The 26,381-nt window shown below is 42.6% G+C and overlaps 1 protein-coding gene across 1 annotated transcript in view; it reads right to left on the reverse strand.

Moving 5' to 3' along the window:
* The window catches only part of Cdkal1 (CDK5 regulatory subunit associated protein 1 like 1), a 195,633-nt gene extending 185,268 nt beyond the window's left edge, over positions 1-10,365 (reverse strand). The window contains exons 1-2 of the mRNA XM_046452522.2: positions 10,276-10,365; positions 5,576-5,721 (exon numbers count right to left, since the gene is read on the reverse strand). Coding sequence (XP_046308478.1) covers positions 5,576-5,718 — 143 coding nt within the window. The 5' untranslated portion in view covers positions 5,719-5,721; positions 10,276-10,365. The remainder of the gene's footprint in view (positions 1-5,575; positions 5,722-10,275) is intronic.
* Between the last annotated feature and the right edge of the window lie 16,016 nt (positions 10,366-26,381).

Consider the following 26,381-nt stretch of genomic DNA (forward strand, 5'->3'; position numbering starts at 1 on the left):
ATGTGGCCTTCCTCCTGTGTGGGAGCGCTGTCGCCCGCCATCGCTGCAGGACCTCAGTTCCAGGCAGACAACCGCTACCTGTGCGGCCGGAACGGGGAGGAGCCATGGCAGAAACTAGGGCCAGTCCCTGCGGCTTGGCCCTGCGGCAGGCTTTTGGCCATTTGGAACCCGGACATTCACGCCATAAAACGCAGAGTCTGCAGCAACATGTGGGGGGCCGCATACGCCGCACGAGGAAAGCACCCCAAGACCAGAGAAGGGCTCACTGCACCACAGACGGAGGAGGGACCCTGGTGGCTGGGCCACAGCACTCAGGAGGGAAGTACCCCAAGATTAAAGGACCAGAGCTTCTGGTTTCTGAGAAGGAGAACACAGTCATATCCCAAAGAAAGGATTTAGGGTGGAAGGAGTTTGGGAATGATAGATTATTCTCTTGACCAAACTAGACACAAAATGGAAAGCTAGGCTGTCTGGAAGTCTGCTCACATTCAACCCGTGGACTAACTTTGGGGTAGTCCCCAAATCATATGGTATTAGCACAGGATGCCAAAATCTACCTGGCATATAATCATCCGCATACACAGTGCTGAGTTGAAAAGAAAGTGCATGTGTTTCCCTATTAGATAACTGTTCCCATGCTGCCGTCATCCTCTTGAGAAACTCAGGGTGTAGCAATATAGGAAAGGGAAAAGAAGTTCTCTCCTTCAGAAGAAATTTGACAACAGATACGATAGTGCCCCATACCTCTGGGACACCTCAACCACCTGGCTATCAGAGACGATGAAGGCCCCCAGGAAACAGCTGTGAGGGGCTGCTCTGCCCAAGTCCATCTGGAGGTGCCCCCTCCGGGAGCAGCAACCCACCCAGGGTACAGCTGGAAGCAAGCTTACTTGCCTAATCCTTGCTGAATCCTTCTTTTTTATTTTTTCAAGATCTTTTCTCCTGTTCTGATAAAAATTGCTACTTCAGTTTCTAAGCCACTAGGAATGAAACTAGATGGACAAGATGGAATAAAATACAAATTTAACAACTTTCATCAGATCTGTTCCCGTAAGAGCACGGGGCAGCCCAGACTAACGACAGGAAAGGAAAATGACTTGGGATGTTAATGAATTAGCATTATTATTTGCAGACAGACTGGAAAAGTAGGTCACCGGATAGGATAGGCCATGTGAGTCACCACTGTGACTCTGAGATCTCCTGCCAGCCTGAGACCGGCTTCATGCCCTTGTGCCACTTCTGTGCATGAGTGCCAGGCGGAGGGGTCAGAGGATGACCAGCTGTCAGGGGAAAGCCACCTCGTGGGTCCACCCCTTCTCTTCCTCCCCAGGTGCTCACCAGTTGTTAGCTGTGGCAATTCCCTGGGCAGTCTCTGTAAACTTAGAGGGATGAGAACCAATGTCACACACTAAAAAGGGTTAATGTTTTACAAATAAACTCAGAGGTGCACAGGACTTTGACAAGTGATCATGGCGAATTCTGACATTAACAATGTCATGGGATAAAAAGTCAACACAAGCGCTATAATAAGATGCAACCTGCTACTGCTCACTAATCACCCAAAATGTCTCCAAGCCCGAGGAGGACAGAGATGTTGACTGTTAGGGTCTAAATAACATAAACCAAAAAGACACTGGATACATAATCTGATTCACTTCTTAAAACATATAAATCAATAGGATGTCTTTCATAATTTTTTCACACTTTTATGTGTGAATTTGAGGTTTCAGATTCCTTTACTTAGCTTTCGAACATATGCTTGAGAGAAGCGCTCTGCACGGTGTTGATTCCTGACCGAATGCTACTATGTGGCTTATGCTGGTGAGGGTTTTTGTGCAATCACTGCCTTGCAAATGAGGGGTCCCCAGTTACAGCCCATGTCCAAGGCCACGCGGCCTGAGAACCCTAATCATATCATACTTCACATAATGCACTCTAAGAATCCCAGAACTGGGAAGTAAGTATCTCAAAATCACCGTCCAAATTTTACACTTGAAAAAAAAAATCCCAGTAACATTAAAAGGAGAACAGTGAAACCAGTTGTGACAATTTATGAATGTAGTAAAATTGATGAGGTACTTATTAAAAAACATGAAACATTTTTTTTGAATCAGAACTGCACCTCTTACTTTGTTCTAAGTAGTTTTCTTCCAAGACCCTGTAAATCCCATTATGTACTTCAAGAAATCATCTTATTCATTTAAATAAAAACATCTAATTACTTAATGTTCAACTGGATTAATAAAACTGAAAAGAATCATTTAAGTCATGAGTGTCTGCTCAAGACCAGCTGTTTTAAATTAGTATATTAAGTAATTTAGACACCCTTTTTTCACAAAGGTTGCATGATTTAATAAATCCCCATATGCCTCGACATGTGCCAACACCACCAGGTTATCTTCAATCCAGCTGCTGTGGGGAGGACGGCTGCCAACGTTCGAACAACTGCAGAGAATAATGACTAGGCTTCAAGTTGGCTCAAATGTCAGCTTCCATGGCTCCCAGCTGAAAGGGGGCCATGTGCAACATAAGGAACATTAATTCAAAAGACTTCACCTCTACTGTTTGAGACACAGGGCTCCACAAACACCAACGGATGGAGAGCTTAAGAGTCTATAGCTTCAGGTAAATTCCTAGTTTGGATTTTTGCCTTAAATCCTACAGGTTCTTCTGAAGATGGGCTTTTTGTGGAAACAGTCTAGGAAATGCCTCCTCCTTCATTCCCGACGTGAAGAGCTGAGAAGCCTCTTGAGGAAGGAGAGAAAGGCAGAAGCTCCGCTTATTAGTGAAAATTTCATTACAAAAACCTAAAAAAGGTTCAAAGACTTTAGGGGAAAAGAGAAGGAAATGAAAAGGGCCACATTTATACAGGATTCATAGAGCAAACAGATAAGAAAGGAGCAAACCTGCCATTTTAAGTCGGGGTGTGTTATGAACGAGTGCTGGGCATACTGACAGGTCACACCTTCTTAGGATGAACACACGGGGCACATCCTGACTGGTGCCTCCACAGAAGCCCTGAAACCGTGGTGTTTACAAAACAAGCACTAATCTGTCACAAAGCTGCACTAGTCTAAAGTAAGAAAATAAAGATCAGAAGTCTGCTTCATATACTTCACCTCTGCCTAAACATCCACCATAATGGAAAGTTACTCACTGGATCAGTGTCCTCCCAAGAGGACAGGAAACTTCCTCCCACTGAAGAGAGAAGCTGGAACATACCACCCCATGGGAAAGGGCTGTACTACTCCCATAAGCAACAAAATGGACTGGAGGAAACAGACAATTTTAGGGTTCCAATGAGCTGCCTAAAGCTATGCAATGATCACTTCGTTACATTAACAGCAATAATTGGACTTTTTCCAAGTAGAGAACCTCAAATTTTCTCAGTTATCTGCTATACAAAGTAAGTATATCATATTGGCTGCTTACTCTAGTTTTCCAATATATATTAGTTACTATCTAAATGTGAATTTATCCAGCAGGATTGATTCTGTGCTTGCACATACACAATACAGAGTTAATTTTCATCTGTTAAAACCCTGACTGACTGGAGGTTTATCTATATTCCAGGAATTAATAGCACTTAAAACTGAAATGAAGGCTGGGCTGTATGGGAGGAGGCAAGGTCTTCTCCAGGCGTGTCCATCATCCTCTCAAACTTCTCTGCTCTGGAGATCACTGGGCAGAGAACTTTGTTCTAGGATCTCTAGTTAGTCACATACTTCTAGAAAAGCTACTCAGATAGTTGAAAGTCCAAAGAAAAGACCCTGAACTGAATGTAGTCAATGAACGATGGCAAGAAATCATTTTCTAACGCCTCGATGTGCTCATCCTCTCTGACCTCCACAAAGCTCAAGGAGGCTGCTCAGACTGTTCAAGATGCAGCAGATTCAACATGTCCATCTACAGAGCAATTGAAAGGACTGAACTTGTTGGCAAATGCTGTCTAGGTAAATAGCCACAGTAATTCCACAAACTGAGTCAGCGCTCGCCCAAAGGAAGGCCAGAGCAGTGATGATTCCTTCAGCTCACTCCACCGCACAATGCAACAGCCGATCTGGGAAGCCTCCGGGTCTGTTCCTCACCAGGGCTGCATGTCTGTGCTTGGCAAAGCCTTGTGCAAGATGTGCGAAGTGTGTGCGTTATCGGCTGCTGTTTCAATAAGCAAGAGAAGGAATCTCACAGGTGTAACAATTTTTTTTTTTTTTCCAATTCTGAACACATTCCATTCACCAGTGCCAGCGTGCCTTCAACGACTCTCCTGAGACAAGTTACCTACAAAAGCTTGAATAACATCAAGGTCAGGCCATAGACCAACAAGAGATGTTTAATATAAAAATGTGTGTTCTTTAGCCTTGACCAGTTCTGTTAGAGATCCAAGAGTATTAGACACGGTAGAGAGCGTTGCTATTCTGCTGTTTTGAAGCTGTATATATATACGGACTATAATCATGGTATCTTGGAATAAATATGCTTTCTTTCCACTACATTGAATATTTGAATGATTGGCTGCATTTGTGTGGATGCCCACCAAGTGCCTATTTCTAGGGTTAGGATAATCAAAAAAAGTCTAGAGGTGGAAAAAAAATTAAGAGACACATAAAGGAAAGATGAGAAAAGAGTAAAAAGAAGAAGAAAAATATCTTAAAACAATTTTATGCGGATGAATGACTAATTATAGGTGGAAAAAGTAATTGCTTACCATCAGTACAGAGCAACCATATCTATGTAGTCCTTCGACATGGTACAAAGGTATGCAATTATAAACAAGAAGATGGAAATAAAAAGTTGTATCTTAATCAAGAAAAACAACAGTGGAAAAATCTATGGAAAGTGAGGAGACCCCAAAATACACCAAGATGAAAGACAAGTTCCCTGAGGGTGAACCGTGGCCTGGGCTTGGGACGGTCTCGGGGCCTTGGCGGGCACCTCTGCTCCCTGCCTGGCCTAATCTCAGACCCTTCCCCGTTTGAGCAGGATTCTGAAGAACATAATTACGGGCTGCAAGTGTTCTTTACGGAAACTAAACTACCATTCACATCTGGGACTATGAAAACATGCCTTAACTTTGGTCAGTAGGAATTTGAACACCAGAATCCTCCCGCCTCCTTGACATCACAAGTAACTAACTGGGATCAGTGGGTAAAAGCAACGACGCTCCAGCACTCCTCAAAAAATGCAAGTCAGTAGAAAATCACCCATTTTTTAGTGCCACGACTTGGTCCCTATGTCCATCTCAAAACCCACTCATGACTTCAGAAAGCTCTCAGGAGACTTAAAGCAGAGCAAAGCCAACACAGGTTTCATCCACCAGGTGAGGTATGAAAATAACCACGGCTCACACTTCCTTAGAGACTAGACAACACATAGGGCGACCTGCACAGGTGGCAGGGGCACAAACTGCGGGGACAGGAGAACCCACAGCGAAAGTGCCCAAGGGAAGGAGGGCCTACAAGCCTCGAGACCCACCTTCTCCCTGGCACCTTTCCCCGTGAGCTGCGCTAAGTTACTCGTCCCCACCCACTTCTGAACGAAGAGAAATGGTGACTTTCACAAGTGCCAGCAGACTTACTTCTCCTTCAGGAAATCCACGACTCTTCGGAAGTCAGCCACGCAGTATTCTCTTTTCATGGCCATGAGCACGCTGTCGGAGGCGGACTGGACGGGTATGTGCAGGAAGGAGTAGACTCGGGGATGGTTAAGGGTCTTCGCCATTTCCTTAAAGAAACGGAAGGAGGAGACATTAATCCCTGCAGCAAATCAGGGTGATTTCCCCGAGATCAGCACCTGGTGCGAGCACAAAACAGCTGAAAATGGGCTTCAGCGCTCTCCAAGGGAGCCTCGGCTGGCGATTTCTACGATGACATGTGGCGAGTTAGTATCCCTTCCAGGAGCCCACAGAAGAATCCCTTCTCAGGTTCACTCCTCGCGTTCACTGTCCCTCTTAGGTAACCAAAAAAAAAAAGGACATAAAATCAAAAGATGCCTAAAGAACAAAAGCATTTTGAAGTACTTCAAGGTAAACATCACTCCTCCTTCACCTCCCAATTTCCTATTCTGCTTTATCAAGTAAGAAGGAAAACAGCAAGATTTGAGCAGCAGTTGAGACCTGTGCATTTGATTGGAGGAAGTTTCTAGATTTAGGTTAGGGCAACACATTTGTTGTTGTTAACATCACTTTATTATTTATAAAGTATTGTTAAATTATTACTTAATATTTCTTTTTTCTTACTGCACTCGGTTACTGATCGATCATGTATAATTTTGGTACCTACTATGGAAAGGTATGTGACCAATGAGATCAGCTGGTTCGACACTGGGTACCTACATTTAAGTTGCAGAGTTGGAGAGAAGGGAAAGAGAAGAACCTCAGACACAAAACTGAAGAGAACAAATTACAGTGAATGAAACTAGGAAACTCAATGTCTTAAAATCTCCGAGGATCCTACGTGGGTACAAAGAAGAGTGGCAGACTTGTAAAGCCAGGGTAACGTAACCATTTGCACAGGCCGTAAGCAATGACAAACTGAGCCCTTCTCCACCGCACACAGCCAGGTCACCCATGAGAGACAGACCATGCACAGAGTCGGGACGAGCTGCTCTTTAATAACCTGTGTGTGCCCAGCTTTGAAAGTATGACACTTGCACATGTGTTATAGCCTTTGGTCCTCAAGACGACACTGTGAAGGATCTTAGAGCCAAGAGCTGGCCAATTCTCATGGTTACCTCTTGGTTACCAGTCAGCCCTGCATGAGAATCAACCTGGCCCCCTGCGTCCCTATCTTCTTTATGCTCACTGGGAACATCAGCTTTTCTACTGAAGTACAAGGAGACAGAGGAATTGAATCAGTTGGCTTCTTAGCAGAAGCTCAGTTGTTTTTAGAAAAGTTCTTTCCATTAAGGAGTTTGGATTACCAAATAGAAGTACTCACAGCTATCCTTTATCTACAGTTTCTCCTACAGAAATCCTGGGGTTCCTGTGCTAGGAATCTCTGCGTTACTAAACTGGGATTGCAGCTGACTCCCTACCCAGTGGTCAAACAGCGGTTCACCTTCACAGACTTCCATTTCTGGGCTGAGCACTCGGTAGCTGTTCATTCTGGCTCAGCACCGACTGCACAGGCACTGTTGGCAGAATGGCCTCGTCCCACGTGCCCTACAGAAAACACGCTGCCCAAACGTGCTCTCTGCTTCTCAGGTGTTCACACTGAACAGGATCCCAAAACGCTTAAGGAAAATAACTGCAAAAAGACCTTATGCTCTAACAGGGTGGGGCAGGTGCACCAGCTTTAGAGGCCTTTCAGTGTATCTACTATGGTGACAAATGACATGCTGTCCCTTTTAATTGATTTTTTCTAGTTATATATGACATCAGGATGCATTTTTACATACTCACAAAGCATGGAATAGAATGTGCTGATTCAGTCCCCAGCACTCCCCTGTCCCTTCCCCCTCTTCCTGCTCCCTCCCTCTACTCCATTGACCTTTCTGCGATTTATTTAGGTTTTGTTTTCTATTAGTGTGGTGAATGTATTTGATGTTGGGATCCATCGCAGTGTATTCATCATGTGCATACAAAAGTTCAGAGAGATTCATTCCCCTGTTCTTCCCTAATCCATCCCTCCTTCTTCCCACTCGATCTCCATGGTCTGTTCTACTGATCTTTCCTCTATTTTGATGAAATTCTCTGCCCCTCCCCTTTTTTGTCCTTTCCTCTCACCCCATTTTGGATTACCTTCTGCATATCAGAGAAAACTTTTGACTTAATATCATTCTTCTTCTTTGCTGAGTAATACTCCATTGTGTGTGTGTGTGTGTGTGTGTGTGTGTGTGTGAGGCGGGGGGAGGGGGACAGAGAGAGAAAGAGAGAATATCACTTTTTCTTTATCCATTCATTTAAGGGCACCTAGGTTGGTTCCATAACTTTGCTATTGTGAACTAAGCTGCTATAAACATTGATGTGGCGGCGTCACTGAAGTAGGCTGATTTAAATCCTCTGGATATATACCAAGGAGTGAGCTACATGGATCATATGGTGGTTCCATTCCTAGTCTTTAGAGCAATCTCCATACTGCTTTCCAGAATGGCTGTACTAATTTGCAGTCCCACCAACAATGTATGAATGGACCGTTTCCCCTACATCTTTGCCCAACATTATTATTACTTGTATTCTTAATAATTGCCATGCTGACTGGGGTGAGATGAAATTTCAATATAGTTTTGATTTGCATTTCCCTAATTGCTAGAGATGGTGAACAGTTTTTTCATATATTTGTTGACTATTTGTATTTCTTTTTTGAGAAGTGTCTGTTTAGTTTTTTTGCCCATTTGTAGACTGGGTGATTTGTTTTTGGTGTTAAGTTCTGAGTTCTTCGTATATCCTGGATATGAACGCCCTGTCTGAGGAGCAGGTAGCACTCCTACATTTTTCTTCAATCAGTTGCAGAGTTTCTGGTTTAATTCCCAGGTCTTTTATCTACTTTGAGTTGACTTTTGTGCAGGGTGAGAGACGGGGTCAAATTTCATTCTTCTACATATGGATTTCTGGGTTTCCCAGCACCATTTATTGAAAAGGCTTTCCTGGGCTGGGGCAGTAGCTCAGTGGTAGAGCACTTGCCTTGCACATGTGAGGCATTGGGTTCGATCCTTAACACCACATAAAAATAAACAAAGACATGCCGTCCATCTACAACTACAAAATATTTTTTAAAAGGCTTTCTGCCAATATAGATACCCATGACATTCTTCACAGAACTAAAAACACAGTTCAAAATTCATTTCGAAAAATAAGACCCCAAATAGCCACAACAACCCTCAGCAAGAAGAGCAAAGCAGGAGGCATCATAATGCAGTCCTCACGTTATACTACAGAGTTAGAGTGACAAGAACCGCATGGTACAGACACGAGGACCAGTGGAACAGAACAGAAGGCCCAGAGGCCAACCCACATGTGGTTGTCTCATACTAGACAGAGGTGAAGTGAGAGACGACATCTTAACACTTTATAAAACAAACTTGCCCGTAGCCTCTGTGCCTTGGTTTCCTCATCTATGAAGTGGAGGTATTGATAATACCCTCCTCACAGAGCCACTGGCCTATTGTGCAAGTAAATGATGGTGATCCAGGTGTGCCTATGGAGGAAGACTGACATACAGAATCCCAACGTACTTCCCCATGGAGATAATGTGGGGTCCAGGCTCCCGAGGCTGGGGAGCACCTAGCTCTGATGAAGCATGGACGCACTCTGCTCCGAGCTGGCTGAGCGCCTGGGCAGAGGGCAGGTAGTGGTGGCACGACTGTGCACCTGCGTGTGCTCCCATCATCGGAGCTCTGACAGTGAGCAGCATGGAGACAGCGTCTATTGGAACATAAGGCCACTGATAATTCAGAGGTCCATGTCTCCAGGCTTCTAAGACACAGATGGCAGGGCCTGGAGAACTGGCTCCTCCCTGATCAACATGGCAGGGGTGCCGTCCACCTGACCGGCTCATTTCACAAACTCAATGTCTGCTATGTTCTCTTAATATACTAAGGAGGGAAAGTAAATAATTGAATGGAAACAATCTTGTTTTAAAGAACTGTCCTATATGTGGGTATGTTCAAATTAATCACCATATTTTACCTGGTTTTGAATATTTACACTACTGGCTACCAAAGTCCTCAGGACGTGAAAGTATAACGTGTAATACTTGGTCAGATTCCTTTACACTCACACTGACGACTATCATGAGAAGGCCCTGCTCTCCTGTAGTTCACAATGCTGAGCTCTGTGCTTCTATACTGGTTTAAGGTCATCTAAGACACTTCCTTAAGAAAAAAAAAAAAAAAAAAAAAAAGCCAGGCATGGTGGCACCCACATGGAATCCCAGCAATTGGGGAGGCCAAGGCAGAAGGATCACAAGTTCAAGGCCAGACTTACCAATTTGGTGAGACCATGTTAAATTGAAAAAGGGCTGAGGGCATTAGCTCACTGGTGCCCACAAAAACAAATACCAAACCAAAAAATAATCGGTTCTTTTAAAATGAGAAGAATGAGATATAGATGATATTATGTGGGTTTTTAAATTCCTGGTTTTGGCAAAATATATATAACACTTAAAATTTCAACTATGTTTAAGTGAACAGTTCAGTGACATTAGGGACAGTAAAACCCGTACAGCCATCACCCTCTAAGCATCTGCAGAACATTTTCACCCTCCCAATCTGAAACTCGATACACATTAACTGTCGCTCCCACTCCCAGCACCCCGTCCCTGGCAAGCCCCCATCTACCTGCTACCTCTGAAGCAGACCGTTCAAGGTGCCTCAGAGCAGCGGCATACAGACTTTGTGCTCTGGTGCCTGGCTGACTCGGCTGAGCATGTTTCCAAGGCCCCTTCCTGCTGTGGAAATGTCATGTGACTGGTTTTCTATCTGTTTTTGTTCAGACAGCTGGAAGCTCACGGCTCCGTGCCCTAGCTCACCGCAGTCTCCACATCTCTCTGCCGCAGTCGCACCACACACCTTCACGCCCAGGGCAGAACTTGCTTATCTTTACTTCTCTGTCTGCTTCTCAGTGCTGGCACGCACCCTTGAGCTACAGCAGGAGCGACGAGATGACACCATCATGCAGCATGCACCATGATTTCCAGCCAGTCCTGCAACACGCCCAGGGAACACTGGAGAAGGCAGCACCCGTGTTCTCCGGAGGTCCTGTTTCTAGAGTCACCTTCAACAGCCGCAAAGTCACACAAGTCCAGACAGAACAGGACCCGAGGCATATTTCATCCATCACTTAATTATATCATTATAACAGCCATTAAGTGAATCACCAGGACCTGCATTTACACTCGGAGATTTAATAATAAATTACCACTAAAAGCATCAGAAAGGGGAGGAGAAAGCCTCAGAAGGGAAATTCCCGTCCTTACCTCCAGAATGGACAGGATTGGAGGCGTGAACAGTCTAATCTACAGTTGACCTGTAACTTCATCGTAATAGGAAATTCACTTTTAAACTGTAAAGGGTTCACATCTTCAGGATATGCGGTAAAGCAGGTTGAGATAAAACATCCCTTTTAATGAGCTTTCTCAGACCTGGGCACGCGGGCGCCCCTCCCCCACACCTCTCCAGCTCAGCATCAGCCAATCTTTCTGCACATCAACACACATCGCACGACTTCATGCTAATGCCAAAAGGCTGAAAGTTGTGGTTGTACACACAATTTATTTTCAACTGACATCATTAGCATTTTATCTTATTTTAAAATTATTACTCTGCTCCGATAAGACCAAGGCCAAGAAAGCTCTTGTATCATGATTGTAGGGGCAGCTGCCCAAATCTACATCAAAGTTAAAATTCACGAAACTGAACACATACCAAAAAGTTATCAGTACTGTATTAGCTTAAGACAACAAAGAAAAAAGCTAACAGCAAACTGTTGTGATCCAAATGCTGTCTATAACATGAATAGATACACTTTCCAAAAAGAGGCACAATCCACCTAGAATTGCCTTTCTTCCCATTTAAAAGAAAGATTGAGTATGTGAAACACTAAAAGAACAAATTGACAGCTGATCAATTTAATGGGGAAAAGGCAGTTAAACAATCCGCTGAGATAGTTCTATTGGCTTCTCTAAAACATGACATAAATAATTAAGGAGTCTAATGGAAAGGCAGATGCTAAAGGTTCACTTTAAGATCCTTGATGTATCTATGGTCTGATTATCCAAACTGAAGGTTACCTTAGGTAACTGTACCGTCTTGCTGAATGGCCTAGTGATTTAACTGCTTTAGTTATGAGTGACATGGTATGTACGTGGTGTGGTATGTACGCAGCTAAGCAAGACTTGTGGAACATCAAACCGTCTTTCTAGGATTTGGGATGAAAAGCTGATAACACGCCCCTCTACACTGTATGAGCAGATGAATGAATACGTAATTGCCTCCTGCTCAATATCAGGCGCTCTGCAGGTAGCTCCATGTATCTATCTCCTCCAGCTCCTCACCATGCAGGAGCAGTGCTCAACAGGCACTTCTGGGATTTCTTTGGCGATTGTATTACTGTTTGCCAAGGACTCTGTAGAAGTAGTGGGATCCCATCTGTGCTCCATCTCTGGGGTGCAGTCTACTCCCCCACACTCAGGAGTAGCATGTGACTTGCCATGCCAATAAAATAGGGAGAGAAATTGCATATGTAGGTTACGCCAGTGCTTTTCTCTTTCCCCCTTCTAAATTGTGGAGAGAAGACAACTTGGATGTAGACAATCCATCCATGATGGATGTCCAGCCTGAGCAAGAATTTTTGGTTGATATAAGCCACTGAGTTTTAGGGGTCATTTATTAACAACAGTTACCTTTACTGGCTCTGATAACTCACATTAAACGTCAACTTGATTGGGCTAAGGGATGCCCAGATAATTGGTGATTTTTTATTTCTGGGTGTCTGTGAGGGTGTTTCCAGGAGGGACTACCATTCAGATCAGCAGACAGAGTAAAAGATGCTCTCCCCTCGTCAGTGGGGGTGGACGTCATCTAATCCATGGATGTCCCAAATGGAACAAAACAGCAGAGGAAAGGGGGATTCTCTCCAGAGATGAGACTGCCATCTTCTCTTACTCTGGACACAGGTACTCCTGGTACCTCGGCTTTCGGTTATTTGGACTTACACCAGTGAATCCCTTGGTTGTTAAGTCATCTGACTCAGGGTCAGCTACACCACTGGCTTTCCTAGTCCCCCAGTAAGCAAATGGCAGTCTCTCACTGTGACAAGCTAATTCCCATAATAAACTTTCCCACCCGTCCGTCTACCTACCCACCCACCCACCTGTGTACATGTGCCGTGTGTGTATATACGCACATGTATTATATGCATCTCTGGAGAACCCCAATTAATTGTTTTATGGATGGAATGACACATCTCATCTTACAGATCCAAAAAAAAAAAAAAAAAAAAAAGCATTTAGAGACTGTTCAAATTCAATGTCTATAATTAACAGGAGGAGACTCAGTGGATTCAGAACTGAAGCCTGTCCAGGGAAGGTCCTTTTTCCTAACAGACTTTCAGTAAGTCCTAGAATGGAAAAGAACTTCATTTACCAAGGTACAATGGGGAAGGGAAAGCAGGAATTCTGTTAGATGGGCAGCCAAGGTTTCACCCATGGGAGAGCTCAATTTTGAATCATAAACAAAACATTTTCTAGGCAAACAGCAAGAGGTAAGACATGTGAACTGGCAGAAATGCAAACAGAGGCCAGAGTTCAGCAGCTCCAGGTCAACTGTTCATAGGAAATTCTGATCCCACCCCCCCAAAACCTAACCATAAACACCAAAAGACCAGTCTGAGTTTTTTGTCCTCATCCTCATGATGCAATGAAATTAAACCACTCAACTATAAACAAATCAACTTACCAGTTTTTTTTTTTTTTTTTTTTTTAAATCATGACTGATCATCCTGAAAAAAGGTCCAAGTTGCCCTCCTTTATGCCCAATAAACTGTTCTGTGACTGACATGAAATGGAGACTGCAGGCCACTTTTTGGTTTGCGGTTTCCCAGTTCACAACTGTTCTTCTGTATGTAAAACAAATGCTTAAGATCCTAAATTGATGTGACTTTAATTTTGACAAATATATATTTTATGTTATATGTTACATAAAATGTTTATTTAAAATTATTGCATGTTATATTTTATAAAGTAGCCCAGTGACACGCAATTTTTTTAGACTTCTATTAATCACTTGTACAACTTGTACATTTGGGAAAAAAAAGCCCACGGGGAGTAGTTAATGATTCTCTATGTATTTACTCTTGTAGTAAATGCACTTTTGTTTGAAATCATTCTAAAGAGAAATTTGTCCATTTGATGGTTGGGCTTATAGGATTTTACAGGGCTAAACTTGTTACATTCCTTTAGAAAAGGATGCATAACCAGTGCACATAATATAACAGGAAAACATTAAAAAATAAATGATTTCCCATAATATAAAAGAAATGCCATATTCCTGTTAAGATGTTTGAAAACCAAAGATAGAAGAAACGCTAATTATCGCCCCCTGCCCCCCCTAAAAAAAGATTATTAAAAGAAAAATTCATTACTCTTACATCATTTTGAAAAAACTAAATTATAAAAATGTATCTGATTCTATCGAGTGGGCTTGGGGAATGTGAAATGATTTTCAAAGACCAAAATATTAAGCTAACAATGTTTCTTGACAATTCATCCTCAGGGATGAGCTCTATTTCTTCAAAAGTAGAGAAAGAAAACCTTCCTTCTAAACAGGGTCCAAATCACCCAGGCACTTACTACCACCCCCCCCCCTCCCAAGCTTGCACATTAGCATAACAGGAGGGAGAAATCTGAATATGAAAACACACAATGAGAGGCTGTGGGATCAGCAAAACACCTCCCACCAGTGCTGGGGTTCTGCACATCAGAGAAAGGCAGTCCCTGGAGCTCAGAGGTGAGAATGGAAAGAACAGACAGACATGAAAGGAAGGGCTTGTGGGAGAAGAGCTGAACAATGAAGAGGAAAGAGAAAGGAGGAAGGAGGAAGGAGGAAGGAGGGCCCGCAGCAGGCCCCCTCCCCAATCCCCCTAATGCAAGCAAGGCTGAAACCCGGGACCCCGAGAAGTCATTTAGATGGAGGACTACTGAGGAACAAGAAGGCCCGTCCCTTCCAAATAGTAGTGACCTGGGGCTCAGGAAGCAGGCTGTCATGTGAGACACCTCAACAGGCTGGGTGCTTTGAACTAAGGGACACGGGGCTGCGTGAGGAGCAGGGTCTCTAACAGGCCCTGGTTACTCCCCCCAACCACAGGGTAGGGCTCTCTGGAGTTCCTGGTCTGAAGGAAATTCTTCCAAAAGTGCTATGCCCTTGGTCTCCATCCCTAAAACCTCATCTCCCAGGGAAACCCAGTCACCAGGGAAGAGAAGAGAGAGTGTCCCGGAGTCCCTGAGGAGCCAGGGCCGACTTTTCATCCCTTCTTCCGGGGGCGAAGCAGAAGAACCACCAGAGAGACTGTATCTGTGCAATGAGACATTTGTCCCCAGGTGCTTTCCCCTAACTTGTCACCACCTACCCCAGAGCCCTGAGGGAACCGGGTATAGGCCATGGCCTGTTACTGGCCTCCTAACCCCACTAAAGACCACTGGACAATAACAGCAGTGTACCAGTAATACTAGCATTTCGCACCTGTGTTAGTCTGTTACCTGTGGCTGTCCTGGAACACCAAAGCAGGGTGATTTATGGTAAGGCCACAGCAGGAACACCACAGGGCTCGCCTCTACAACAGAGCCCCTCTCAGGGAGCCCTCTGCTCCACTCTCCCATGAATGGAGGAACCAAGTGCCTCAGTCACCTCCCGAAGCTCCTCCTCTCAAGATTGCTGCTCTGGAGACCAAGTTCCCAACACCTTACACCTGAGGGGCAAATTCAAGGATGACCAATTCTATGTGTTGGACGCTGTTCTGAGTTTCATTCAGTAGCCACTGAGGCTCTAGGACACCCCTGGGAGGTTGCATCTTACTCATGTAAGACTCAGCAAGTCGGTCACAGGCCCAGAGCACAATGGTGGGGCTAGAATGTAAACGTCTTCCTTCCCTGCCACTGCCGGAGCAGATGGGTCTCCGAAAGTATACCTCCTATGGACGGATCCATCTGTGGTCCTTCCTAACCCTGTAATAATTCTTGAAAAATAGATGAACTAATTTGCACAAAAGTATTAACAACAAACCATTTCTGAGAGTTGGGGAGGAAGGAAACATTGGAGAGCAGTCTTCACAAAATGAGATAAAATGCAGATGTTCCTCAGCTAACACTGGGTTATATCCCAGTGAGCACATCACAGAAAATATCAGAAGTAAAAACTGCACCTAACAGTCTACCCAACATCCTAGCACATCAAACACACGCTTGAAAGTGGTGGGCAAGGCCAACCTTTACTTCTGGGTGGCGAGAGAGCTAGGAATGGGGTTAGCGGGCGCACCTGAGTGGGCAGTCCACCTGCTTTTATCTCAAACCTAAGGCAGGGCTGCCCTTCACTCTGATTGGAGGAGTTCAGGTGATGACCTAGAGGAATGGATAAAGGCCAATTTTATAATTAGAGCAGGAAAAAGAAAAGTGCTACAAGTGATTCAATTAAGGCTGAACACTGACCATGAACCACCAGGTTCTCTCTCTATTTCTCCCACACAGCATCTGGGCACTCTCCAGTTGCAGGCCTGGGAGTGCTACAGCCTGGGCTGTCACCCCAAGAGAGTATTACAGGGCACACCATATAGCCCAGTAAAGAATCAAAATTCAAATCTAAAGTACAGTTTGTACTCAGTGCTTGTTGCTTTTGTACCTTTGTAAAGTTGAAAATCATGCATGAATCCATCATAAATCAGGAACTGTATGTACGTGTGCATATATTTATATACCATATAATATACATTAAATGTAGTTTCCAATTTTTACAATCTGCAAAATTTCCTTTGGTCAGTGTATCAGTCCATATTATAACAAAATTTCTGAACGCTTTGTTTAAAAAAAAAAAAAAAAAAAAAAAGAGGTTCTGGCTTACAAACAGAAAATCCAAGGGCCACATCCGATGATGGCCCTTGTGTGAGCAGAGTCCAAGGTGATTCTAGGCATCACACGACAAGAGACCGGAGTGCACGTGTGTTCTGGTCTCTCCCCCTCTCCTTTAAAGGGGGCACCACCTTATCTGGTCCTCATCACCCCCCGGAGGCCCCACCACTACACACCCTAGATAAAGTAGTTTCTGCCCTGTTAACGCCCCACTACTGGGACTAAGTTTCAACACAGGAACTCTTGGGGGACATACCTAAGTCCCATCCAAGCCATAGCATTCAGTTTTATCAGAAATGTGTGGATACTTCAAGTATTTCAAATGCTTAAACTAAATGGCTTTTACCTGAAATTAGGTGACAATTTCATGAGAATCTTTTGCTATTGAATAACATGAATTTTAAGTATAAATTAATAAAGAGGAATATAATGTTTTATAGGGCAACAATGAGCAACATATCTTCTCCCCGTTTCTACAACGTTTTCACTTGGTAAAACTGCCTTCCCACGTCAGCTCTTTAAATGGAACTAAAATGTATGCATTTCCAGTTAGTACGTGCCAGGCCAGCTTGTCTCAAAACACCTTGTCAGATCGTTTTCTGAGATCCGAACCTGCTGCTTTTTAAACACTTGGGCTTCAAAAGATAAAAATCAGACAGCTCTTCTAGCATGAACAGAAAAACCAGGAGAAAGTCCCATTCCATGAGCCAAATTCACTTTTTAAGACTTAAGCCTTTACAACAGTTATTTTTTTTAATCAAATGAAAATTGTAATTTCATGCAATTAAAATACACTTCTTCAGTTGAGAGGGAGAAAGGAAGACTTTTATTTTCCTCTTTTCTGTCATTCTGTAGCCTCTACAAATATAAATATCTAATGCACCCTTTGGCAAGGTTCTGCCTAGTGATAACAGAAGCAGTCATTTGATCACAAGCATTTGGAGATTAAAGTTCACCACTGTTGTGGTTTGGATATAAAGTGTCCCCTCAAAGCTCCCCATTTAGTGCAGGGAATGTTCAGAGATGAGATAATTCCAATATGAGAGCTGTAACCTAGTCAGTGGATTGATCCATCTGATAAGACTGCTGTGCTGGGAGTTAACTGTAGGCAGGTGGGGTGTGGCTAGAGGAGGTGGGTCGCTGGGGGTGTACCCTTGGGGACTGTATCTTGTCCCTCCTCCTCCGTCTCTCACCTTCCCTGCTTCAAGAGCTGACCAGCTTTCCGTCACCGTCACCGTCACTGTCACCGTGTGCTCCCGCTAGGATGCTGTGCCTCGTCTTAGGCCCACAGCAATGGACCAAGCACTGAACCTCTGAAACCAGCAGCCAAGATAAACCTTTCTTCCGGAGCTGTTTTTGTTGAGTAATTTTGTCAGAGAGAGAAAAAGCTAACTGATATAAAAATTTAGATAACTGAGCTTAATTTGCAAAGTTCTCTCCAGTTCTTTCCAATGACCAAATATTTCCAGTGATCAAATGCACTCTAAATACATAATATCAATGCACTCTACTTATCTTACGGATTGGATAAACACAGCAAATCACAATGGAGATTTAACATAGTGTAGTAGACACCAAGAATTTCCTTCTACATTAGGTGAGAAAAAATGATTGCCAAATTAAACAATCTGGCTTTTAATATTTTAAAAGATGGCAGGAGTCTGAGAATACAGAAGACAGAGTAACAAGAAATAACAGAATGTGTGACGCGCTGCAGCGAACCAGGACGGAGACGGGGGAGAACCACAGGTGGTTTTCTGTGTGTGCAGAAGATGACTTTTGTCCCTTCCTCAGACGCCTCTAGATCACTCTCCGTGGAATTCACCCATGTGCCCAGTTCACCAGAGGAAAACGTGGCCACTGCTTAACAAGGGTGTCCCTGGAGGAATGGTGCCAAGCAGTGGGAGAGCACGTCCCAGATGAACAAATCCACACCAGGGACGGGTCCACCTGAGCCAAAGGAACACGTGGACACACTGTCAGCTAAGTGCAGGGAGGCAAAGCCAGCTGTGACACCTGACACAGCTCACCAGAACTGCGGCGAGTGGGAGATTCACATTTGGGTGTTTGGCTTTATTTTTTTTCTTAATAAACTAGTAACTGGATTTCCGTCATCACGGAGGGGAACGTGGACTGTCTGCCCAGAAAAGCTGCTGGCTGCAGAGAGACAGGGTAAAAAGGACACAGTGTGGGTGGCAATTAGGCCACAGAGGGGGCCACCCGAGCCCTTCAGAGAGCACACACCAAGCTGAGGGTAGGGCTACGTGACCCGTTTGCCCAGCTAGAGTGTGGTCTTACTTTGGGTCCCACCCCTTCTTCCTTCCTTTTGGGATAGGAATATTCACTCTGTGCGCTGTATATTGGATATATAGCTTCCTTTTGATTTTTTTTTTTTTTTTGGTACCATGGATTGAAACTCAGGGGTGCTTAACCACTAAGCCACATCTACAGCCCTTTTTTATATTTTATTTTGGGACAGGGTCTTGCCGAGTTGCTCAGGGCCTTGGTAAGTTGCTGAGAACTGACTTTGAAACTCACAATCCTCCTGACCAACTGGATTACAGGCATGTGCCACCTGGCCTTCCTTTTGATCTTTACAGGTGCTCACAAGAGTTTGCCTAGAGCCTCAGGTGAGATTTTGGACTTGAAGTTTCGGAAAGTGATAGAACTTTCAAAACTATGGGATTCTTAGAGGTAAGATAAATACATTTTGCATTGTGAGACGAACATGAGTTTTGAGGGGTCAAGTGGAGAATGTCATGGTTTGGATATGAGGTATCCCCCAAAGCTCCTGTTAATGCACGAATGTTTGGAGATGAAATCATTGGATTATCAGAGTTGTGCCCAGTCACAGCTTAAATGAGTGGGAGGTAACGACATACAGCTGGGGTGTGGCTGGAGGCTCACTGGAGGTGTGCCCTGGAAGGGTGCATCCTCCAGGTCACCCCCTCCTGGTTCGATCTTGCTATGAGGGGAGCAGCTTTCCTTGGCTGGGCCCTTCCTCCTTCATGTGCCCACTCCTCTTAGGCCTACAGAAGTTGAGTCAGGCACCTCTGAACTCAAGAGGCCCAAATAAACTTTTCTTCCTCTAAGTTGTTCTTGTTGGCTGTTTTGGTCACAGAGACAAAAATAAAGCTAAATAAAACAAAGACAAATAATGAATATTACAAAGTATATACAGAGCCTGAAAAGAAAACCCTTTTTAGGGTAGATAAGATGCATGATCAACTAACAAGATCAATCACTCAAAGAGGGAAGGATACTATTCAAATACCATGCTAGTGCCTAATCTTCTTTTAAATTTCCTGTGCAAAATAGAAGACTTTCAAAATAAATAAAAATTGTTTCTTAAAAAATTTTTTAAAAACCTTACATTCACTAGCCATTTCACTCTTGATGTCCTTAGACCAATTATAAAGTTATAATCAATTCATCTTTTTCACTGAACATTAAAATATGCAACATGAGAAATTCCTGCAGTCCATTTCCAAGCAGATATACTGTGTGTCATCACTTGGTAATAAAACTATTAGGCTGTAACACTAAAAGAGCATGAGAACACCGTGGTTTTAAATACAGCTCGACTTCACAGAATCTGTATGCCTAACCTCTGCTTTCTGCTTATGCATTCATAGTACTTTGCATTGCTAAAAATAATCATACATTTCTGCAGGAAGAAAGAGCATAATACCAAACCCCACTTAGTCTCATGTGGATGTAATGAGGGAATTAGATTTTAAAATGGCAAGACTGTGACAGGAAATGTCTACCTTCAATCATCACAGAAACAGCTAACGAGCTTTTCCCCGTACACCACAGCACCTCCTGAGAACTTTAAGGAAAAGGCCCACCACATGTGAAGCCCCGTCAATGAAGGGTCTGAAGAGTCGCACTTGTAAGCATCTCAAGCTGACTTTGACAACCCTGACCAACGTGGAACCTTCGCAACGTTACAAGTGGACTGTCCCTCAGGATTCCCACTATGCGTAGCTGAGGGGCCACATCTGTGACACATTACAGAACCAAAGAAGTTGCCATGAAGTTTTTAGTGTTTTTTTTTTTTTCAAAAACACACAATTTTTAATTTAATATACCCAATATCATCTCAGTAATCTAAAATTTTAGATTCACTTTCATGACTTCAAATCATGTATTTATCTTTTTTTCTTCAGTCAGCGAAATTTAATTAGATTAATTTTTAATTAGATATGTAAGGAAACAGAACACATGGATTCTTTAAAATCATAGAATAAAGAATCCATGTGTTCTGTTTCCTTACATATCTAATTGACAGAAACTGGACAGAAGCTAAGAGATCACATGGACCAGACTCCTGTCCATCATGCCTATGTTCAAACAAAAAAATTAAGATCTAAAGGGGTCAGCAGCTGACACAAAACTTGCCTAAGCCTCACAGTTACAGAAGCAGAGTTAGAAACCAGTGGTTTCAGATCTTCAGCACACTGCTCTTGAAGACAATGTGCACCTTTTAATTATAGATTTAAGTAAAAAGCACTGACATGTATTCTAATAAAATATGTGGTTTAATTATTGTGTGGTTCCATCTGTCATGATATAGTCAACAAAATTCTATGTTCTGAATTATTTCCTTCTTTTGGAGGATATATTCAATAACCCATTAGGAAAAAACTCACAACCAACCACAAACTCTTGTCCTTGTTGAGGAAAATACACTGGGTCATTTCTTGAAGGATATTTTCTAATTCTCCTCAAAAAGTCTATTTAACAGCAGCAACTCTCACACGTTTGCCAAGATTATGAAAGCCCAGTATATGTCGCCTAAGATAAATGATTGCATTATCCACTAAAAACATGTCCAGAATATTCACAGAAACATTATTTGAAATCATCAAAATTTGGAGATTAACCAGGAGAATGAGTAAACAAGCCACGGTGTATTTACACCACACAACACTTAACAACACCAAAATGAAAAATAAATTACGGAGACACACAACATGAACGACCCCTGTGGACTTTCTGTCACGCTGGAGAAGCTGACTCGGCAGACCGCAGGCCTCAGGACTCCACTGAGGAGGCACCTGCTAGGAATGGGCGAGAGGAGATCACACGCGGTCCTGGACAGGCTCCGAGCGTCCAGGGGGTGGTCACAATCAGGAGAGCACTTGTAAAGATTCACAGAGAATTGCGGTCACTGCACTTTGCTATATTTGTTTACCATACAGAAAAGAGAAAAACAAAACAAATGGGAAGGGGACCCAGAGGCTGGCTGAAGCTTGCCTCAAACTTGCAGTCCTCTTGCCTCAGCCTCCCAGTGTAAATTTATTTTTATGCAAATGTTTACTTTAAAATACTGAAAGATATTTCTTCAATTCATTAAAGCAAGCAAACAGAAAACAAAAAGACAAAAGAAATAGGAAAAAAGAAAAAGAAAATCTGACTTTAGCTTAACTCTACTCAAGAATCATTAGTGTATTCCTACAGAACACTTTTTGAGGGGTCACCAGAAATAGTACCCAGGGGAACTTAACCACTGAGCCATATCTCTAGCCCTTTTTATGTTTTAAGATACAGCCTCACTAAGTTGCTAAGGCTGGCTTTGAACTTGTGATCCTCCTGCCTCAGACTCCTGAGCTACTGGAGTTTATAGGAATGTCTTACTGAACCTGGCTAGAACATTTTTTTAGTTGTTTCTTTATAATTATTCATAACATTTTAGGATTCATTTTAACATAATTATAAAAGCATGTAATATAATTTGCTCTAATTCGGTCCCTAGTACTCCCTGTTCCCCCTCTTCTCCTTCCCCCTGTTCTCTCCCTTCTACTCTACTGATTTTTCTGCTATTTACTTATAGTTTTTAAGAATAATTATTGCAGCTAACATCTATTAGGCTGCCAGGCATCTATGATCAGCATTTCATATTTAATCCTCATAATAAGCTTATGTGGTAAATGTTATCATGACCCCATTTTACAAATGAAGAAACTGAGGCACAGGGAGGTTATATAACTTATCCTAGGGCCACCAAACTAGTAAGAAGCAAAGCTGGAATTTGAACTCATTTCTGACCCCAAAGCCCATATAAAGAAAAAAAAGGGGGGGGGGGGTTAAGACAGAAGACAGATGTTACTTTAACCTTAGCTTTGAGAGAACTAAATTCAGAAATGCCTCGATAAACTTCATCTGCTCATCTGGAAAAGTCTATGAGAATTATACTTCTACTTCTTTTCCCTAATTATTTTCCATGATTAAATAATTAGCCCACAGAACTGAGACTGTAGAGATTTAAAACCTTTTTATAGGTGACATCAGTGAAAATTGGTGGAGTAAGGATATCTGAAAATACATCCCTCCACAAAGGCAACAACAACAACAACAAAATGGCAAAATGGTCAAAATCACTTTTTCCAGTGTTCTGGAAATTTAATCAAAGACTTACAGCAAACTAAGAAGCATTTATTCCAGAAAAACAGCTGAATTTCTATACGAACAGTGAGATTTGTGTTGTTCTTCCATTCCTCACTCTCTAGCTCAGTGATAGCTTTGAAAAATAGCCCAGCTGGGTGCGGTGGTGCACCCTGTAATCCCAATGGCTCAGGAGGCTGAAGCAGGAGGATCATGAGTTCAAAGCCAGCCTCAGCAACAGGGAGGTGCTAAGCAATTCAGTGAGACCCTGTCTCTAAAAAAAAATTCAAAATAGGGCTGGGGGGTGGTTTAGTGGTTGAGTGCCCCTGAGCTCAATCCCCAGTACCCCAAAACAACAACAACAACAACAAAAAACTCTTAGGATAAAATATAGGAGTAAATGCTCACAACCTTGTTTTAGGTTAAAAGGTTCTCAGATATGACACCAAAAGTATAAATAACCAATGGAAAAATTAGGTAAATTAGATTGTATCAAAATTTAAAAGTTTTATGCTTTGAAGGACACTATTAAGAAGGTGAAATGACAACTTATAGAAGGGGATAAAATATTTATAGATCATATAGCTGATAATACACAGAATACCCAAAATGTATAAAGAACTCCTATAACTCAGAAAAAAAAGACAACTCAATTTTAAAATGGGGAAGTCATAAATAAACATTTCTTCAAATAAGATATGTAAAGGCCAACATGCTCATGAAGAGAATGCTCAGTTTCTCAAGTCATTAGGAAAATGCAAATTAAAACCACAAGATACTACTTTATACTCATAATGTTATGAAGAGAAAGACTGGTTAAGCATTGTTCCTTAATATAAGGCTTTAAATAAAAATAAGACAGATAATAACAAGTGTTGACAAAAATACAGAGAAACCTGAACCCTCATACTTTGTAGCTGGGAACGTAAAATGGTGAAGCCACTGTGGAAAACGGTCTGGGAATTCCTCAAAGAAGTTAACTATAGTTACCACATGACCCACCAATTCCCTTCCTAGGTATGCACCCTAGAATTCCCTTCCTAGGTATGTACCCTAGAATTAAAAACATGTGTCTACACAAAAACTGGCATTATTCATAATAGCCTCAAAGTAGAAACATCCCAAATATTCATTAATTAATGTTTAGATGAATTGATATAATGGTACATCTATACAATGGGATATTATTCAGCTGTAGAAAGTACTGATAACTGTTACAAGGGTGAACCTAGGAAACAATAAACCATGTGAAAGCCAGATATAAAAGGCCGTTACAATATAACTTGTCTATGTGAAATGTCCAGTATAGGCAAATCCAGAAGGACAGAAAGTAGTGAATGCCAGGGACTGTGGGGAGAAAGAAAGAGAAAGTGATAGCTAACTGGAACCATGTTTCCTTTTGGAGTGATGGAAACGTTCAGGTAGATAATGGCGATTGTTGCACAACCTTATGAATGCATTGAATATCCTGAATTGTGCTTTGTAATGTTGCTTTTTTGTGGTGTGTTATATCAATTTTCTTATTTCCATGTTTCCCCATTCACAAGACAGAGCAGGTACAGGGCCTGAAACTTATCTAATTTGTGGGGCCTGAAACTTATCTAATTTGGGAAATGACCTCTGATAAAAACATGCAAAATTTATGTATATAGAAATTGGGAGGGCCGGGTGTGGTGTCACACGCCTGTAATCTCAGTGGCTTGAGAGGCTGAAGGAGGAAGATCGCGAGTTCAAAGCCAGCCTTGGCAATGGAGAGGCACTACACAACTCAGTGAGACCCTGTCTCTAAATAAAATACAAAATAGGGCTGGGGATGTGGCTCAGTGGTTGAGGGCCCCTGAGTTCAATCCCCAGTACCAACCAAAAAAAAAAAAAAAAAAAAAGGAAAGGAAAAAGAAAAAGAAATTGTGAGGGCCCCAATCAGAACCTTACAAGAGACCTGAGCAAGGGAGGAGACCCAGAACTTAGGTTCCATTCAATTCATGATATATCTACACCAGCTGAGACCTCTGTACAAACTTTTATAGTTCAGAGAAAATTGGTATTTTAACTTATAAACACCCCAGTACATTCATATTGATCATAAAATTACTGGCATCTTCCCTTGGCAAGTTGCCTTTGGAAAGAAATTTAAGAAGCTTATCTCTCACTATGGCAAGTGTTTCCTGAAGCAAAATGGCTTTATCTATTAGAAAAATTTTACCCAAAACAAAAGTGCTCAGCTCCCAATACACACTTGGTGGATCGTGACCATTGCGCCAATCTTTTTTTTTTTTTTTTCTCTCTCTCTCTTTTTGGTACTGGGGATTGAACTCAGGGGCACTTAACCACTGAGCCATACCCCCAGCTCTTTTTTGTATTTTATTTAGAGACAAGGTCTCACTGAGTTACTTAGGGACTTTGCTAACTTGCTGAGGCTGGCTTTAAATGCATAATCCACCTGCCTCAGCCTCCTAGCTGCTGGGATTATAGGCGTGTGTCACTGTGCCCAGCTCTTTTCTTCTTTTTTAAGAGACAGGTCTTACTATGTTGCCCAGATTGGCCTTGAGCTCCTGTCTTAGCCTCCCAAATGGCTGGGACCACAGCTGTGCACCTTGTCTGGCTCATTGTGCCAATTTATGAAAGCAACTATGAATTGGTCTGAGAGGCAGAGCTCCATTCGCACTGCATGAGTGTTAATGTCCATTGCCATTTGGCTCTGATTTCTCATCATGAAGCAAATGCTTTTTTCTGTTCAGATGAACACAGAAACTAGAGATAAGTTGTTGCCTCCTCCATTATGAGTCTTTTCTGACCCACCACTCATCCCTGCTTTGTTTGAAAAGTAGACCCTCCATATTCTTTCCCCAAGTTAGGCTTCAGCAAATTGATGAAGGGGAGGAGGTGGCTGCAATAAATGAGCATCTGAAGGAAAAGTTAATCCAGCTCCAGGCATACCATAACCATCCCTTCATGGAACCCAAAATGAACCATGTGAACCTGGATTTCTGATCCACGAGACAGGTGAGCAATTTTTTCCAAAATTGAGTTGAGGGGAGAACTTTCACCTTGAGTCTTAAATCCCTTTCAGGGTTAGGGGTATATGTTGCTCAGTGCCAGAGTGCTTGGCTAGAATGCCCAAGGCCCCTGGGTTCCATCCCCAGCACCGAAAAACAAAACAAATCAAATAAATAAGTAAAAACAAAATTCCCTTTTGAGCTGAAAGGAAATAAAACCCATACTTCTTGTTGAGGGTAGTCAGAAAAGAAAGTATATGTAATTAGGTCAGAGCAATGTATTTTCTTTACAAATATTTTTTACACTTTCTCACACCTCAAAGACTCCTACTGCCTACATACAATTCATGACTTCAGAGGCAGGTATTTTTAGAAAAATAATGCTCTGGGTGATTGGGGAGAGAGGTCCCCTGAATGAGGTTTAAAAGAATTCGTTTCTGCT

The sequence above is a fragment of the Marmota monax genome, unplaced genomic scaffold, assembly GCF_021218885.2.
Source record: "Marmota monax isolate L192 unplaced genomic scaffold, Marmota_monax_Labrador192_F-V1.1 WCK01_AAM20220418_F8-fsc00141, whole genome shotgun sequence".
Classification (NCBI taxonomy): domain Eukaryota; kingdom Metazoa; phylum Chordata; class Mammalia; order Rodentia; family Sciuridae; genus Marmota; species Marmota monax.